Genomic DNA, 16,948 nt, shown 5'->3' on the forward strand with positions numbered 1-16,948 from the left:
TTAGCATACATTAACTTTAACATTATCACGCATTAGCATGTTTTAGCTTTAGAATTAGCACACTTTAGCATTAGCATACTTTAACTTTAACATACTTAGCTGTAGTATACCTTAGCTTTAGCATGCTTTAGCATAAGCACACTTTAGCATTAGTGTACTTTAGCTTTAGCATGCTTAGCTTGAGCATACTTAACTTAAATATACTTTAGCTTCAGCATTCTTTAGGTTTAGTATACTTAGTTTAGCATTCTTAAGCTTGAGCATACTTCAGCTTTAGTATTCTTTCGCTTTGGTATACTTTAACTTTATCATACTTAGCTTTAGCATGCTTTAGCATACTTAGGCCTAACATACTTTAGAATTAGCATTTCTTAGCTCTTGCATACTTAGCTTTAACATATTTCAGGTTTAGCATTCTTTAGCTTTAGGATACTTTAGCTTTGGTATATTTTAGCTTTAGCATTGGTCCACTCTCAGTATGTGTAACAGTTTACACACTTTACTGCTCATTAAACTCCCTGAAAGCAATGGATCAACTACTGTTATTGTTTAAATGGGACGTTTATTTTGTAGCACTTTCAGACCTCACAACTCACTGTGTGTGTGTGTGTGTGTGTGTGTGTGTGTGTGTGTGTGTGTGTGTGTGTGTGTGTGTGTGTGTGTGTGTGTGTGTGTGTGTGTGTGTGTGTGTGTGTGTGTGTGTGTGTGTGTGTGTGTGTGTGTGTGTTACAGGGCTCTCCAGAGCTGGTTGCAGTGTCTCAGTGTGTTCATTACTTTGAGTGGAAAACCTACACTGTGTGTACAAAGGATAAGTTCAAAGCTCACGCTGAGGTACGTGAAGGAGCACTTACACAATGTCACACACTGATAAACACTTTCACACACTGTCACATGATGCGTTCACAGAAGAAACCACAGTCGGAGATAATGAGCAGCAGCAGAGAAACACCTACGTAATAAAAACACGTTTATTTACATTTTCTGAGTCACAGGATAACATTATCACCAGTCAGAGCGTAACACCAGCTGGTTCAGACTGGTTTTATATCTACGTTCTCTTCATGTTTTCATTGTATGATCATTTTTGGTCCGCGTGTCTCACAGAGGTGAAAGTACAGTACTCACGTTACTGTAATTGAGTTGCTTTTATGGTACTTTTTAGAGTATATTTCTAAATCAGTAATTTTACTTGTACTTAATTAAAGTAATTCATTACATTTATACACCCAAACTTTACTGAGTATTTTTTTTTTTTTGTTTTAAAATTATCAACAGACATTGTGAAACTACAAAAAATGAAATAACCAGACAACAAATGAATCACATCATAGTCGACATCATAACCGACCAATCAGATTAAACATAATGTATCACATCATAGTCAACCAATCAGATTAAACATAATGTATCACATCATAGTCGACATCATAACCGACCAATCAGATTAAACATAATGTATCACATCATAGTCAACCAATCAGATTAAACATAATGTATCACATCATAGTCGACCAATCAGATTAAACATAATGTATCACATCATAGTCGACCAATCAGATTAAACATAATGTATCACATCATAGTCGACCAATCAGATTAAACATAATGTATCACATCATAACCAACCAATCAGACTAAACGTAATGCATCACATCATAACCAACCAATCAGATTAAACATAATGCATCACATCATAGTCGACCAATCAGCTTAAAGGTAATGTATCACATCATAACCGACCAATCAGATTAAACATAATGTATCACATCATAGTCAACCAATCAGATTAAACGTAATGTATTGCATCATAACCGACCAATCAGATTAAACGTAATGCATCACATCATAGTCGACCAATCAGCTTAAAGGTAATGTATCACATCATAGTCAACCAATCAGATTAAACATAATGCATCACATCATGACTGACCAATCAGACTAAACGTAATGCATCACATCATAACCAACCAATCAGATTAAACATAATGTATCACATCATAGTCGACCAATCAGATTAAACATAATGTATCACATCATAGTCAACCAATCAGATTAAACATAATGTATCACATCATAACCAACCAATCAGATTAAACATAATGCATCACATCATAGTCGACCAATCAGCTTAAAGGTAATGTATCACATCATAACCGACCAATCAGATTAAACATAATGTATCACATCATAGTCAACCAATCAGATTAAACGTAATGTATTGCATCATAACCGACCAATCAGATTAAACGTAATGCATCACATCATAGTCGACCAATCAGCTTAAAGGTAATGTATCACATCATAGTCAACCAATCAGATTAAACATAATGCATCACATCATGACTGACCAATCAGACTAAACGTAATGCATCACATCATAACCAACCAATCAGATTAAACATAATGTATCACATCATAGTCGACCAATCAGATTAAACATAATGTATCACATCATAGTCGACCAATCAGATTAAACGTAATGCATCACATCATAGTCGACCAATCAGATTAAACATAACGTGGTTCTCTCTATGTTCCTTGTGTCGATTTTGACAAAACAAAGCAGCAACTTTAATGTTTCAATCACGTGTGAGTAAAATTAAATTTACAGACACCGGCTGTAAAGAGCAACTTCTTATCTTTCATAAACTGGTGGAATTTCTCCGATAGAGCAAATATGAGCAGAATTACCGTGTTGCGTTCAGGGGCCCTGGGAAACCCAGTCCGTTCATATAATCCAGCCGTGAAAAGAGCACGTGTCTGGGTAAATGTGGCCGTATAGTTACACTACGCAACAGAAGATATGAAATTAACAGCATATACTGTCAACAACAAACCCAGAGTCGCTTAATGGTGACGTAACGCCATATGTGTGTCATAAATTAACGTGATGACGTGTTTGTCTGTGGGAACCGAGTTCAGCTGGTGATCACGTCCGTTCTACTGTACCAGAAAAGAGACAGGGAGGGGGGGATTCCTGCTGTGAACTTGGAACGGCCTGAGCTGGTAGTATCAGTACACTTTAACCTCCGGTGTCTGGTCCTGGTTCAGGTCCCGTGTCACGTCTTTGACTCTGACGGTAACAAACATGACCTCAGTCCCCTGATCAAAGGCACAGACGCCTACCTGGTGGACGACGGAGACGACAACGTGGACTTCTACATCAACATCTGCAGGAACATAAGTGAGTCACACACAACGTCCTCTGGTCTTCATCACACCCTAACTGTGTGTGTGTGTGTGTGTCCTCAGATAGTCCAGAGAAGTTGTGTCCTCAGGACTCAGCGGCGTGTGTGATCACGTCTCAGGGATCCTTCAGCGTTGGTTCTCCTATCAAACCTCTGGAGCTTCTGTCCAGTCACAGGTACTTCAGTGATCATGTGATCAGGACATGAGCTCACAGAGGCCGTTTAACGGTTTAACTTTGGATTATTGAGCTAAACTCAGGTTTAGGTTTGGATTATTGAGCTAAACTAAGATTTAGGTTGGGATTATTGAGCTAAACTCGTTTTTAGGTTTGGATTATTGAGCTAAACTAAGATTTAGGTTTGGATTAATGAGCTAAACTCAGGTTTATGTTTGAAATATTTAGCTAAACTCAGGTTTAGCTTTGGATTATTGAGCTAAACTCAGATTTAGGTTTGGATTATTGAGCTAAACTAAGGTTTAGGTTTGGATTATTGAGCTAAACTAAGGTTTAGGTTTGGATTATTGAGCTAAACTAAGATTTAGGTTTGGATTATTGAGCTAAACTCAGGTTTATGTTTGAAATATTTAGCTAAACTCAGGTTTATGTTTGAAATATTTAGCTACCCTGAGGGTTAGGTTTGGATTATTGAGCTAAACTCAGGTTTAGGTTTGAATTATTTAGCTAACATAAGGTTTAGGTTCGGATTATTGAGCTAAACTAAGGTTTAGGTTGGGGTTATTGAGCTAAACTCAGGTTTAGATTTAGATTATTGAGCTAAGGTTTAGATTTGGATTATTGAGCTAAACTCTGGTTTATGTTTTCATTATTTAGCTAACCTGAGGTTTAGGTTTGGATTATTGAGCTAAACTCAGGTTAAGGTTTGCGTTATTGCGCTAAACTCTGGTTTAGTTTCAGATTATCGCGCGAAACTCAGGTTTAGTTTCAGATTATCACGCTAAACTCAGGTATAAATTCAGATTATTAAAATAAATTTAGTTTTAGGATTGGAAAATTGATCTAAACTCAGGTTTAATTTTGTATTATTAAGTTAAACTCAGGTATATATTTGGATTATTGAGCTAAACTCAAGTTTAGGTTTGGAATTTTGAGCTAAACTAAGGTTTATGTTTGGAATTTTGAGCTAAACTAAGGTTTATGTTTGGGTTATTGAGCTAAACTAAGGTTTAGGTTGGGATTATTGAGCTAAACTAAGGTTTTGGTTGGGGTTATTGAGCTAAACTCAGGTTTAGATTTAGATTATTGAGCTAAGGTTTAGATTTGGATTATTGAGCTAAACTCTGGTTTATGTTTTCATTATTTAGCTAACCTGAGGTTTAGGTTTGGATTATTGAGCTAAACTCAGGTTAAGGTTTGCGTTATTGCGCTAAACTCTGGTTTAGTTTCAGATTATCGCGCGAAACTCAGGTTTAGTTTCAGATTATCACGCTAAACTCAGGTATAAATTCAGATTATTAAAATAAATTTAGTTTTAGGATTGGAAAATTGATCTAAACTCAGGTTTAATTTTGTATTATTAAGTTAAACTCAGGTATATATTTGGATTATTGAGCTAAACTCAAGTTTAGGTTTGGAATTTTGAGCTAAACTAAGGTTTATGTTTGGAATTTTGAGCTAAACTAAGGTTTATGTTTGGGTTATTGAGCTAAACTAAGGTTTAGGTTGGGATTATTGGGCTAAACTCAGGTTTAGGTTTGGATTATTGAGCTAAACTAAGGTTTAGGTTTGCATTATTGAGCTAAACTCAGGTTTAGGTTGGGATTATTGAGCTAAACTCAGGTTGATGTTTGAATTATTTAGCTAACTCGAGGTTTAGGTTTGGATTATTGAGCTAAACTAAGGTTTAGGTTTGCATTATTGAGCTAAACTCAGGTTTAGGTTGGGATTATTGAGCTAAACTCAGGTTGATGTTTGAATTATTTAGCTAACCTGAGGTTTAGGTTTGGATTATTGAGCTAAACTAAGGTTTAGGTTTGCATTATTGAGCTAAACTCAGGTTTAGGTTGGTATTATTGAGCTAAACTCAGGTTGATGTTTGAATTATTTAGCTAACCTGAGGTTTAGGTTTGGATTATTGCGCTCAACCAAGGTTTAGGTTGAGATAATTGAGCTAAACTAAGGTTTAGGTTTGGATTATTGAGCTAAAATCAGGTTTGAATTTGGATTATTGAGCTAAACTCAGGTTTAGTTTCATATTATTGAGCTAAACTCAGGTTTAGGTTTAGATTATTGAGCTAATTTGAGGTTTAGGTTGGGATTATTGATCTAAACTCAGTTTTAGGTTTGGAATATTCATCTAAACTCAGGTTTAGGTTTGGTTTATTGAGCTAAACTCAAGTTTAATTTCATATTATTGACCTAAACTCAGGTTTAGGTTTGGATTATTGAGCTAAACTCAGGTTTATGTTTGAATTATTTAGCTAACCTGAGGTTTAGGTTTGCATTATTGAGCTAAACTCAGGTTTAATTTCAGATTATCGAGCTAAACTCAAGTATAATTTAATATTATTTTGCTAAATTTAGTTTTAGGATTGGAAAATTGATCTAAATTTAGGCTTAATTTCAGATTATTGAGCTAACCTGAGGTTTAGGTTTGGATTATTAAAATAAACTGAGATTTAGGTTGGATTATTGGCCTAAACGCAGGTTTAGGTTTGGATTATTGAGCTAAACTCAGTTTTAGGTTTGGATCATTCATCTAAACTCAGGTTTAGGTTTGGCTTATTGCGCTAAACTCAAGTTTAGTTTCATATTATTGAGCTAAACTCAGGTTTAGGTTTTGATTATTGAGCTAAACTCAGTTTTCGGTTTGGATTATTGATTTAAACTCAGGTTTAGGTTTGGCTTATTGAGCTAAACTCAAGTTTAGTTTCATATTATTGAGCTAAACTCAGGTTTAGGTTTGGATTATTGAGCTAAGGTTTAGGTTTGGATTATTGAGCTAAACTCAGGTTTATGTTTGAATTATTTAGCTAACCTGAGGTTTAGGTTTGAATTATTTAGCTAACATAAGGTTTAATTTCAGATTATCGAGCTAAACTAAGGTTTAGGTTGGGGTTATTGAGCTAAACTCAGGTTTAGATTTAGATTATTGAGCTAAGGTTTAGATTTGGATTATTGAGCTAAACTCTGGTTTATGTTTTCATTATTTAGCTAACCTGAGGTTTAGGTTTGGATTATTGAGCTAAACTCAGGTTAAGGTTTGCGTTATTGCGCTAAACTCTGGTTTAGTTTCAGATTATCGCGCGAAACTCAGGTTTAGTTTCAGATTATCACGCTAAACTCAGGTATAAATTCAGATTATTAAAATAAATTTAGTTTTAGGATTGGAAAATTGATCTAAACTCAGGTTTAATTTTGTATTATTAAGTTAAACTCAGGTATATATTTGGATTATTGAGCTAAACTCAAGTTTAGGTTTGGAATTTTGAGCTAAACTAAGGTTTATGTTTGGAATTTTGAGCTAAACTAAGGTTTATGTTTGGGTTATTGAGCTAAACTAAGGTTTAGGTTGGGATTATTGAGCTAAACTAAGGTTTGGTTGGGGTTATTGAGCTAAACTCAGGTTTAGATTTAGATTATTGAGCTAAGGTTTAGATTTGGATTATTGAGCTAAACTCTGGTTTATGTTTTCATTATTTAGCTAACCTGAGGTTTAGGTTTGGATTATTGAGCTAAACTCAGGTTAAGGTTGCGTTATTGCGCTAAACTCTGGTTTAGTTTCAGATTATCGCGCGAAACTCAGGTTTAGTTTCAGATTATCACGCTAAACTCAGGTATAAATTCAGATTATTAAAATAAATTTAGTTTTAGGATTGGAAAATTGATCTAAACTCAGGTTTAATTTTGTATTATTAAGTTAAACTCAGGTATATATTTGGATTATTGAGCTAAACTCAAGTTTAGGTTTGGAATTTTGAGCTAAACTAAGGTTTATGTTTGGAATTTTGAGCTAAACTAAGGTTTATGTTTGGGTTATTGAGCTAAACTAAGGTTTAGGTTGGGATTATTGGGCTAAACTCAGGTTTAGGTTTGGATTATTGAGCTAAACTAAGGTTTAGGTTTGCATTATTGAGCTAAACTCAGGTTTAGGTTGGGATTATTGAGCTAAACTCAGGTTGATGTTTGAATTATTTAGCTAACTCGAGGTTTAGGTTTGGATTATTGAGCTAAACTAAGGTTTAGGTTTGCATTATTGAGCTAAACTCAGGTTTAGGTTGGGATTATTGAGCTAAACTCAGGTTGATGTTTGAATTATTTAGCTAACCTGAGGTTTAGGTTTGGATTATTGAGCTAAACTAAGGTTTAGGTTTGCATTATTGAGCTAACTCAGGTTTAGGTTGGTATTATTGAGCTAAACTCAGGTTGATGTTTGAATTATTTAGCTAACCTGAGGTTTAGGTTTGGATTATTGCGCTCAACCAAGGTTTAGGTTGAGATAATTGAGCTAAACTAAGGTTTAGGTTTGGATTATTGAGCTAAAATCAGGTTTGAATTTGGATTATTGAGCTAAACTCAGGTTTAGTTTCATATTATTGAGCTAAACTCAGGTTTAGGTTTAGATTATTGAGCTAATTTGAGGTTTAGGTTGGGATTATTGATCTAAACTCAGTTTTAGGTTTGGAATATTCATCTAAACTCAGGTTTAGGTTTGGTTTATTGAGCTAACTCAAGTTTAATTTCATATTATTGACCTAAACTCAGGTTTAGGTTTGGATTATTGAGCTAAACTCAGGTTTATGTTTGAATTATTTAGCTAACCTGAGGTTTAGGTTTGCATTATTGAGCTAAACTCAGGTTTAATTTCAGATTATCGAGCTAAACTCAAGTATAATTAATATTATTTTGCTAAATTTAGTTTTAGGATTGGAAAATTGATCTAAATTTAGGCTTAATTTCAGATTATTGAGCTAACCTGAGGTTTAGGTTTGGATTATTAAAATAAACTGAGATTTAGGTTTGGATTATTGGCCTAAACGCAGGTTTAGGTTTGGATTATTGAGCTAAACTCAGTTTTAGGTTTGGATCATTCATCTAAACTCAGGTTTAGGTTTGGCTTATTGCGCTAAACTCAAGTTTAGTTTCATATTATTGAGCTAAACTCAGGTTTAGGTTTTGATTATTGAGCTAAACTCAGTTTTCGGTTTGGATTATTGATTTAAACTCAGGTTTAGGTTTGGCTTATTGAGCTAAACTCAAGTTTAGTTTCATATTATTGAGCTAAACTCAGGTTTAGGTTTGGATTATTGAGCTAAGGTTTAGGTTTGGATTATTGAGCTAAACTCAGGTTTATGTTTGAATTATTTAGCTAACCTGAGGTTTAGGTTTGCATTATTTAGCTAAACTCAGGTTTAATTTCAGATTATCGAGCTAAACTCAAGTATAATTTAAGATCATTTAGCTAAATTTAATTTTAGGATTGGAAAATTGATCTAAATTTAGGTTTAAATTTGTAGTATTAAGTTAAACTCAGGTATATATTTGGATTATTGAGCTAAACTCAAGTTTAGGTTTGGATTATTGAGCTAAACTCAAGTTTCGGTTTGGATTATTGAGCTAAACTCCGGTTTAATTTCAGATTATCGAGATAAACTCAAGTATAATTTAAGATCATTTAACTAAATTTAATTTTAGGATTGGAAAATTGATCTAAATTTAGGTTTAAATTTGTATTATTTAGTTAAACTCAGGTATATATTTGGATTATTGAGCTAAACTCAAGTTTAGGTTTGGATTATTGAGCTAAACTCAGGTTTAATTTCAGATTATTGAACTAACCTGAGGTTTAGGCTTGGATTATTAAATTAAATAGAGATTTAGGTTTGGAGAATTGGCCTAAACGCAGATTTAGGTTTGGTTTATTGAGCTAAACTCAGGTTTAGGTTTGGATTATTGAGCTAAGGTTTAGGATTGGAAAATTGATCTAAACTCAGGTTTAATTTTGTATTATTAAGTTAAACTCTGGTATATATTTGGATTATTGAGCTAAACTCAAGTTTAGATTTGGATTATTGAGCTAAACTCAAGTTTAGGTTTGCATTATTGAGCTAAACTGAGGTTTAGGTTTGGATTGTTAAATTAAACTGAGATTTAGGTTTGGGTTATTAAGATAAGCTTGGGTTTAAGTTTGGATTAATGAGTTAACTTCCTGTCTCCTGTGTGTCCCAGTTTGAGGATCCAGTATGAGTTCAGTGCTGACTCCGCCCCTCCAGCATTTTGTGAAGGACACACCCCAGCCGTCTCCATCTCCTTCATCTGTCCGTCAAGCAGACACTCGGTTAGTCTCGTGCGTCAGTCCTCTGTTTGTGTCAGTCCTCTGTTCGTGTCAGTCCTCTGTTCATGTCTGTCCTCTGACCGTGTGTCAGTCCTCTGTAAGGCTCGACACTGCGACCAATTTTTCAGTGTGCGAGTGAAAATTTAATCTGGTTGCATCTGTGCGAGTGCGTATGGTGACCTTATTATGTGACAGAGCAGCTGAACACTTTATCACGTCTCACAGAGTCTCTCTCTCTCTCTCTCTCTCTCTCTCGCTCCGCACTGCCGGTGAGGAGACTTTAAAACATGTTTTTTGTTTTAGTGACAGCTCAACATTAGTTTCCTTCTATAAAACTACAAAAACACTGAGACCAGGTTTTTGGTGACATTATTATTATACTATCTATGTCAGAGTTGAATGGATTTCTTACTGTATTTTGGCGTTCCTCCAAGTCTCTCCCCCGTCATTCTCCACACACATCCTGTTTTTTTGATGGTTTTCTCTCACCATCACTACACTGTCCATAGTCTACTTAGTTCCACACATGCTATGCTCTAGTGTGAACTGTAGTGAGATGGTGGAAACTTCAGCATCAACTCTGTAGAACCATTTTCTGTCTCATGAACTCATTTTTTCTCCCTCTGAGCTCTGCTCATCATGGGTGATCTCTCATCCAAAGGTGCTCTGCTGCCACCTGTTGATCACTACGTCATTGTACAGATTAGATATTCACCTGAGAGCTTTGTCACACTGTCTCCTAGCAACCCCCAGCCGAAAAACACAATCACGTCTATAGACGTCTTTGGCAGTGAATTAATTAATGATTAATGACAAATAAAATCATGATATAACAATTTATTAACCTGAAATAAATCATGTTGTACAATGACTCAGCACATTCCTACTTCACCTCCTACAACATCTACAGACCATCAACTTTCCTCCACCTGTGACTAACCTTAAGTTTTAAATCCCTGGTAAGAAACTAAAACAACAAAAACACTATTTCTGGAAGAAAATACAGATTTTAATTGTGTGGGAACAGATTCATTTAACCACCAATGTACAGGTTAAATATGTATGTTTTATGTGTGGCAAGAAATGAGTAATTAGCATGTGTTGATCACATGATCATGTGTTATTATATTCATGTTACTTTTTATAGACTTTCATATACATTAACTATGAAAATCTTCTTTATAAACATTGTGTTCATATAAACTGAGATGTGTAAGAATTTGAAGATAAAGATACTGTTTTATTTATTGATGTTATTTATTTTATTTTAAACTGTTTTTAAGTTTCCATTTACATGATCAATATAAATGAAATCAAACATTATTCTATATAATTATAACTGTATATAATGTAATCCACTGTATTGTCTTCATAGAGAAGGTATTTATGGCTCCAGGAGGACTTTAATCCAGGTGAGATGAGGTTAAATGGTTCCTTGTAGAGTAAAGGTTACAGACCCCTGACCAGGGGAAGAGGGTTAGGAGACCCCACTATCAGAGCTGGACCCTCTGAATTTAATTCATGGGGTGAAACAATGCAGATGATAAGTTGGTTATGTTACTGTTAAATTCATTCATGTACAGCATTTCTGTAAAATAAAAAAACAAAATACATGTAACATGTTATGATTTAATGTTATTTAATTTGTTTTTGTTACGTCTTCTTTTAAAATGATATAAAATAAATGACCTGTTATTTCAACCACTGATTGTTGCAGAAAAACTTAATATTGTCACTAAAACATTAAAACATTTAGCAAATATATCTAGTCATTGTCAATCTTTACTTCATACAAAACTACTGTACGTTAGTTAAGTCAACTATTCATCAGCATGTATGTCTATGTTGTACATTTGTATGTCCATCCCGTTTGTGTCCGTCCCACCATCCTCTGACCGCATGTCCGTCCCCCTGTCTTAGGGCAGTGTCCCCCGGATGGTGGCCGAGACCAACTGTCGTTATGAGGTGGAGTGGGTGACGGAGTACGCCTGCCACAGAGATTTTCTGCTGAGTCACAGCTGCACACTGACCAGCAGTCAGCACCACGTGGACGTAGACCTGACCCCTCTGTCTCTGAGCTGTAAGACACACACACACACACACACACACACACACACACACTCCACTGGTGTTCTAAACCAGCTGGTGATCATGTTAACTGGTGATTGAGTGTTAGCAGGTCATCAGTTAACACAGACACCAGTTTGATCAGAACAGCAGTGAATCTGGATCTGCTGATGGAGTTTGACACATTTATACTGGTTAGCTCTAGGGCTGGGTATCAATTTGAATTTCCCAAATCGATTCGATTCACGATTTGATTAACTTTTGATTGATTTTTGATTTTATTAAGGATATCATGCAGTACCAATTTTACTTGGATATGGAACATATTCTCATTATAACTAATGCAAATAGTAGAAACTACAGCTTTATCTTGGTGCATTAGTCAAAATATGAATATTTACATGAATAATTGAACCTCATGCTACATTAATCATGTACGTTTTATTTAACATTACCTGAGCAGAACAAAATTACAATGACTTAAATCAACTCAAAGCACAGACAGACTGTGTAAATAAAGTAGTAACAGACACTTTATAAACTCAACACATTCTCATTACTTTGAGTCTCACAAAGGTTTTGTTCTAATGTTCCAGTGGCTGCAAAACAAATATAACTGTATAATAAGAGACACAACCATAAACATAAATACATAATTGTAAATAAATCAAACATCCAGAAATTGAAATGATTCTAAATTGTGTTAAAGTGCAATAAGTCAGGTCTTTGGTAAATGTAAGAAAATACTTTTCAATTCCTGTGAACAGGAAACTTAAAAAGCCAACATGATGCAGAAAAAGCCTTTAAGCCCTCGACAAAATGTTAGAGTAATTCTATTTTGCTTTTGAAGCATTTTTATCCTAAACTCAGAACTCCCCCTTGTGTCTGATGTTGGTCACTGCATTTACAGAATCAAAAAAACACACATTGTGCAAAAAATATTTGAAAAAGTCTCTGCAATTGCATATGGCAATAAAGTAGTAAATCATATTTTTGGAACATATTTATGTAAACCCTGGGACATGAAACTCAAACTGTCCATGAAACTTGACGTGTGTTTTCTCTTCAATGTCGACTTGTAGTTTTTTCTGCAGAAAAGTATCTGATCTACATGTTGTGAAGTGAGTCAGCTCCTTTTTACTGTCACAACTCTTTCAGACGGGACACTGGTCCTGGTCATATACTGAGTTTGCACCGCACTGATATTGTATATGTGCTTATATGGGCATATACACACATGCGCACTACCGGAAAATGAATTTTGGCTAAAAAAATAAACTGTTTTTGTTTATTTTTGTTTTCAAAGTGAACAGACGCATGTTTTATTTGTTTATTGGATTGGTTAGGGTTATAATCTCAGTACGGGGGTAAACTCAGTACGTGACACCGGGCTCAGGCTTAATTTTTCAGTTTTTTTTCTTTGCTCATTCTCATCATTTGCTGCTGGAGCGCAGGGAACAACTGTGATTTCCCATGGCCATGAAGGCATCATGGTTACATGCAGCTTTCTCTGCCAATGTGCATCTTGTTTACATGTGTTCTGAGTGTTGATTGGCTGGAAGGCTGGGGAGTGGGCGGGCTTAAGCAGGAAAGAGTCACAGTTAACACATTTCGTTCCCACAGAGAAGTGAGTGAATGGCGGTGTTAGATGGTTCTTTGTGTGTTTGTTTGTTTATCTTTAGCATCGACTGTTATTTACAGCTTACTACGACTTCCATTACAGCCTGTAAAACTGTGATAACAGCTCCAATCACGTCCTCACAATACCTTTTGGGCAGAGCTTGCGGGGGGGGGGGGGATGCCCTCAACAGCCCCTCCCCCCAGCAGTGCGAGGCGCCGCACTACTAATCTACAGGCAGGTAAAGGTTTTATGAATCGATATTGGGCTATAAAAAGGAGAATCGATTCTAATCAATTGATCGTTTTTTTTTTTTAAAACCCAGCCTTAGTTAGCACTGGGTATAATGGTTATAATCTATCTCTAAAAGACGGAAACGTCTGTGTGTGTGTGGAGCGAATATCTACCTGATGCGATATGAGTTTGACCTGAAACTTAGTCGACGGCTTCCAAATACCCCGAGTGTGTGTATCTGTTATTTTGGAGTAATTTGGTCATTTTCAAACGTTTAATTTAATTTTAATTTTCTGGACGGCAACTTTTGACCGCAAAGTGTGAGGGGGCGCTACCCACCATATGTTGAGAGACGACTTCTGACATCCATCTTGATCACAGTTGAGTCGACTTCCGGTATCCATTTTGATGGCGAAAGAGACGAAAATACCCAAAGTGTGTGTATCGCTTTCTGTTATTTTGGAATAATTTGGTGGAGCAAAACGGTCAAAACGTTAATTTTATAATTCTGGCTCTCTCGGTAAGAGCGCGGTATTGAGCGCGCTACTTCCGGTTCCGGGTTCATGATGTCACTGTGTCACAGTTTGTTTGGGTTAAAAAAAAGGTCAATATTAAAAATGTTTTTGTACCGCTAAAATTCATTTAAGTTCATATTTCATGGTTATTTAATAATATTCCCGCGATTTCAAACTTACTTTAAATCTCGGGTCACGGACTTCACTTCTTCCTCTATCTCCATGACTGCGGGCAGCGGCTGTGCGGACGATTGTTAGCCGACCTTGTCGCAAACGTTCTGCTTCTTCAAACAGAGGAATGTGACGTTTATGTGAACGGATGGGTCCACAACACAGCTCTACTATGATTATTGTTTGTTCTGTGCAAGGGTGAGTGTTTCTTTTTATATTATTCTATGTGCTAAGAAAGATGCTAGCAGTTACAATGTAAACACACACACACACTCGCACACACACAGTATTTATAATAAAATATACTAAATGAGTAAAACAAAAAAAAAGCCCGGACATGGGAGGAGTTTGGTGAGGCCATGGAGAACGACTTCCGGACGGCTTCGAAGAGATTCTGGACCACTATCCGGCGTCTCAGGAGGGGGAAGCAGTGCACCGTCAACACTATGTATGGTGCGGATGGTGCGCTGCTGACCTCGACTCGAGACGTTGTGGATCGGTGGGGGGAATACTTCGAAGACCTCCTCAATCCCACCGACACGCCTTCCAATCAGGAAGCAGGGCCCAGGGACCCGAGAGTGGGCTCTCCTATCTCTGGGGCTGAGGTTGCCGAGGTGGTTAAAAAACTCCTCGGTGGCAGGGCTCCGGGGGTGGATGAGATCCGCCCGGAGTTCCTCAAGGCCCTGGATGTTGTGGGGCTGTCATGGCTGACACGACTCTGCAACATCGCGTGGACATCGGGGGCAGTGCCTCTGGATTGGCAGACCGGGGTGGTGGTCCCCCTTTTTAAGAAGGGGGACCGGAGGGTGTGTTCCAATTATAGAGGGATCACACTTCTCAGCCTCCCCGGTAAGGTCTATTCAGGGGTACTGGAGAGGAGGGTCCGCCGGATAGTTGAACCTCGGATTCAGGAGGAGCAATGTGGTTTTCGTCCTGGCCGTGGAACTGTGGACCAGCTCTACACCCTCAGCAGGGTCCTTGAGGGGTCATGGGAATTCGCCCAACCAGTCCACATGTGTTTTGTGGACCTGGAAAAGGCATTTGACCGTGTCCCTCGGGGATTCCTGTGGGGGGTCCTCCGGGAGTATGGGGTATCGAAACTCCTGATAGGAGCTGTTCGTTCCCTGTATGACCGGAGTCAGAGTCTGGTCCGCATTGCCGGCAGTAAGTCGAAATTGTTTCCAGTGAGGGTTGGACTCCGCCAGGGCTGCCCTTTGTCACCGATTCTGACAGAATTTCTAGGCGCAGTCAGGTCGTTGAGGGGGTCCGGTTCGGGGGCCTCAGTATTGCATCACTGCTTTTTGCAGATGATGTGGTCCTGTTGGCTCCAACATACCGTGACCTTCAACTCTCACTGGATCGGTTCGCAGCCGAGTGTGAAGCGGCCGGAATGAGAATCAGCACCTCCAAATCCGAGTCCATGGTTCTCGACCGGAAAAAGGTGGAGTGCCTTCTCCGGGTTGGAGATGAGGTTCTGCCCCAGGTGGAGGAGTTCAAGTACCTCGGGGTCTTGTTCACGAGTGAGGGAAGGATGGAGCGAGAGATCGACAGGCGGATTGGTGCGGCGTCTGCCATGATGCGGAGTCTGCACCAGTCCGTCATTGTAAAAAGGGAGCTGAGCCAAAAAGCGAAGCTCTCTATTTACAGGTCGGTCTACGTTCCAACCCTCACCTATGGTCATGAACTTTGGGTCATGACCGAAAGAACAAGATCACGGGTACAAGCGGCCGAAATGAGTTTCCTCCGTAGGGTGGCTGGGCTCTCCCTTAGAGATAGGGTGAGAAGCTCAGTCATTCGGGAGGAGCTCAAAGTAGAGTCGCTGCTCATCCGCATCGAGAAGAGCCAGATGAGGTGGCTCGGGCACCTAATTAGGATGCCCCCTGAACGCCTCCCTAGTGAGGCGTTCAGGGCACGTCCCTCCGGAAGGAGGCCCCGGGGAAGACCCAGGACACGCTGGAGAGACTATGTCTCTCGGCTGGCCTGGGAACGTCTCGGGGTCCCCCCGGAAGAGCTGGAGGAAGTGGCCGGGGAGAGGGAAGTCTGGGCCTCCCTACTGAGGATGCTGCCCCCGCGACCCGGAAACGGCTAAGCGGGAGAAGATGGATGGATGGGTAAAACAAAACAAAAAACTAAATATTATTACAAAAATACATAAAATAACAATAGAAATGCACAAAACTACACCAAAAAAGATACAAAAAATACACAAAATGATTCCAGAATCACTACAATGGCAACAAAAAGCAATAATTATACAAAAAAATGCACAAAAACACAACAGAAAGATACAAAAATACACATGACTCCAAAAACATACATTACAGAAAAATACACCAAGCAAAAAAAATATGAAAACAACAACACATTTATCATGCACATGTCCCATAAAATTAAACCAGATAAATCACACACTATTTTACTTTACACCCACAAATAAACCCTTTATAACACTACAGAGTACAGAATATGTACACCTCTGTGTACATCCAACCTTCAAATATTTTGTCATTTGGCCATAATTGACAACTGTACTTATTTATACCCACATGAATGCATACTTCCAACGGGCACTATACTAGATGGATGTAGACACACGTACGCACACACACACGCACACACGCACACACACACACACACACACACACACACACACACACACACACACACACACACACACACACACACACACACACACAGTATTCATAATGAAAATATACTAAATGAGTAAAATAAAACAAACACTAAACAATATTTATACAAAAAATACACAAAATGACTCCAGAATCATTACAATGGCAACAAAAAACAATAATTATACAAAAAAATGCTCAAAAGACAACAGAAAGATAAAAAATACACAT

At 37.7% G+C, this 16,948-nt stretch overlaps 1 protein-coding gene across 1 annotated transcript in view; it reads left to right on the forward strand.

Moving 5' to 3' along the window:
* igf2r (insulin-like growth factor 2 receptor) overlaps positions 1-16,948 on the forward strand; it is a 45,774-nt gene that overhangs the window by 4,226 nt on the left and 24,600 nt on the right. Inside the window, 5 exon segments of the mRNA XM_028440440.1 lie at positions 733-831; positions 3,052-3,184; positions 3,253-3,364; positions 9,377-9,485; positions 11,403-11,562. Of these exon segments, the coding sequence (XP_028296241.1) occupies positions 733-831; positions 3,052-3,184; positions 3,253-3,364; positions 9,377-9,485; positions 11,403-11,562 (613 nt within the window).

Source organism: Gouania willdenowi, assembly GCF_900634775.1.
Source record: "Gouania willdenowi chromosome 24 unlocalized genomic scaffold, fGouWil2.1 scaffold_320_arrow_ctg1, whole genome shotgun sequence".
NCBI classification, from domain to species: domain Eukaryota; kingdom Metazoa; phylum Chordata; class Actinopteri; order Blenniiformes; family Gobiesocidae; genus Gouania; species Gouania willdenowi.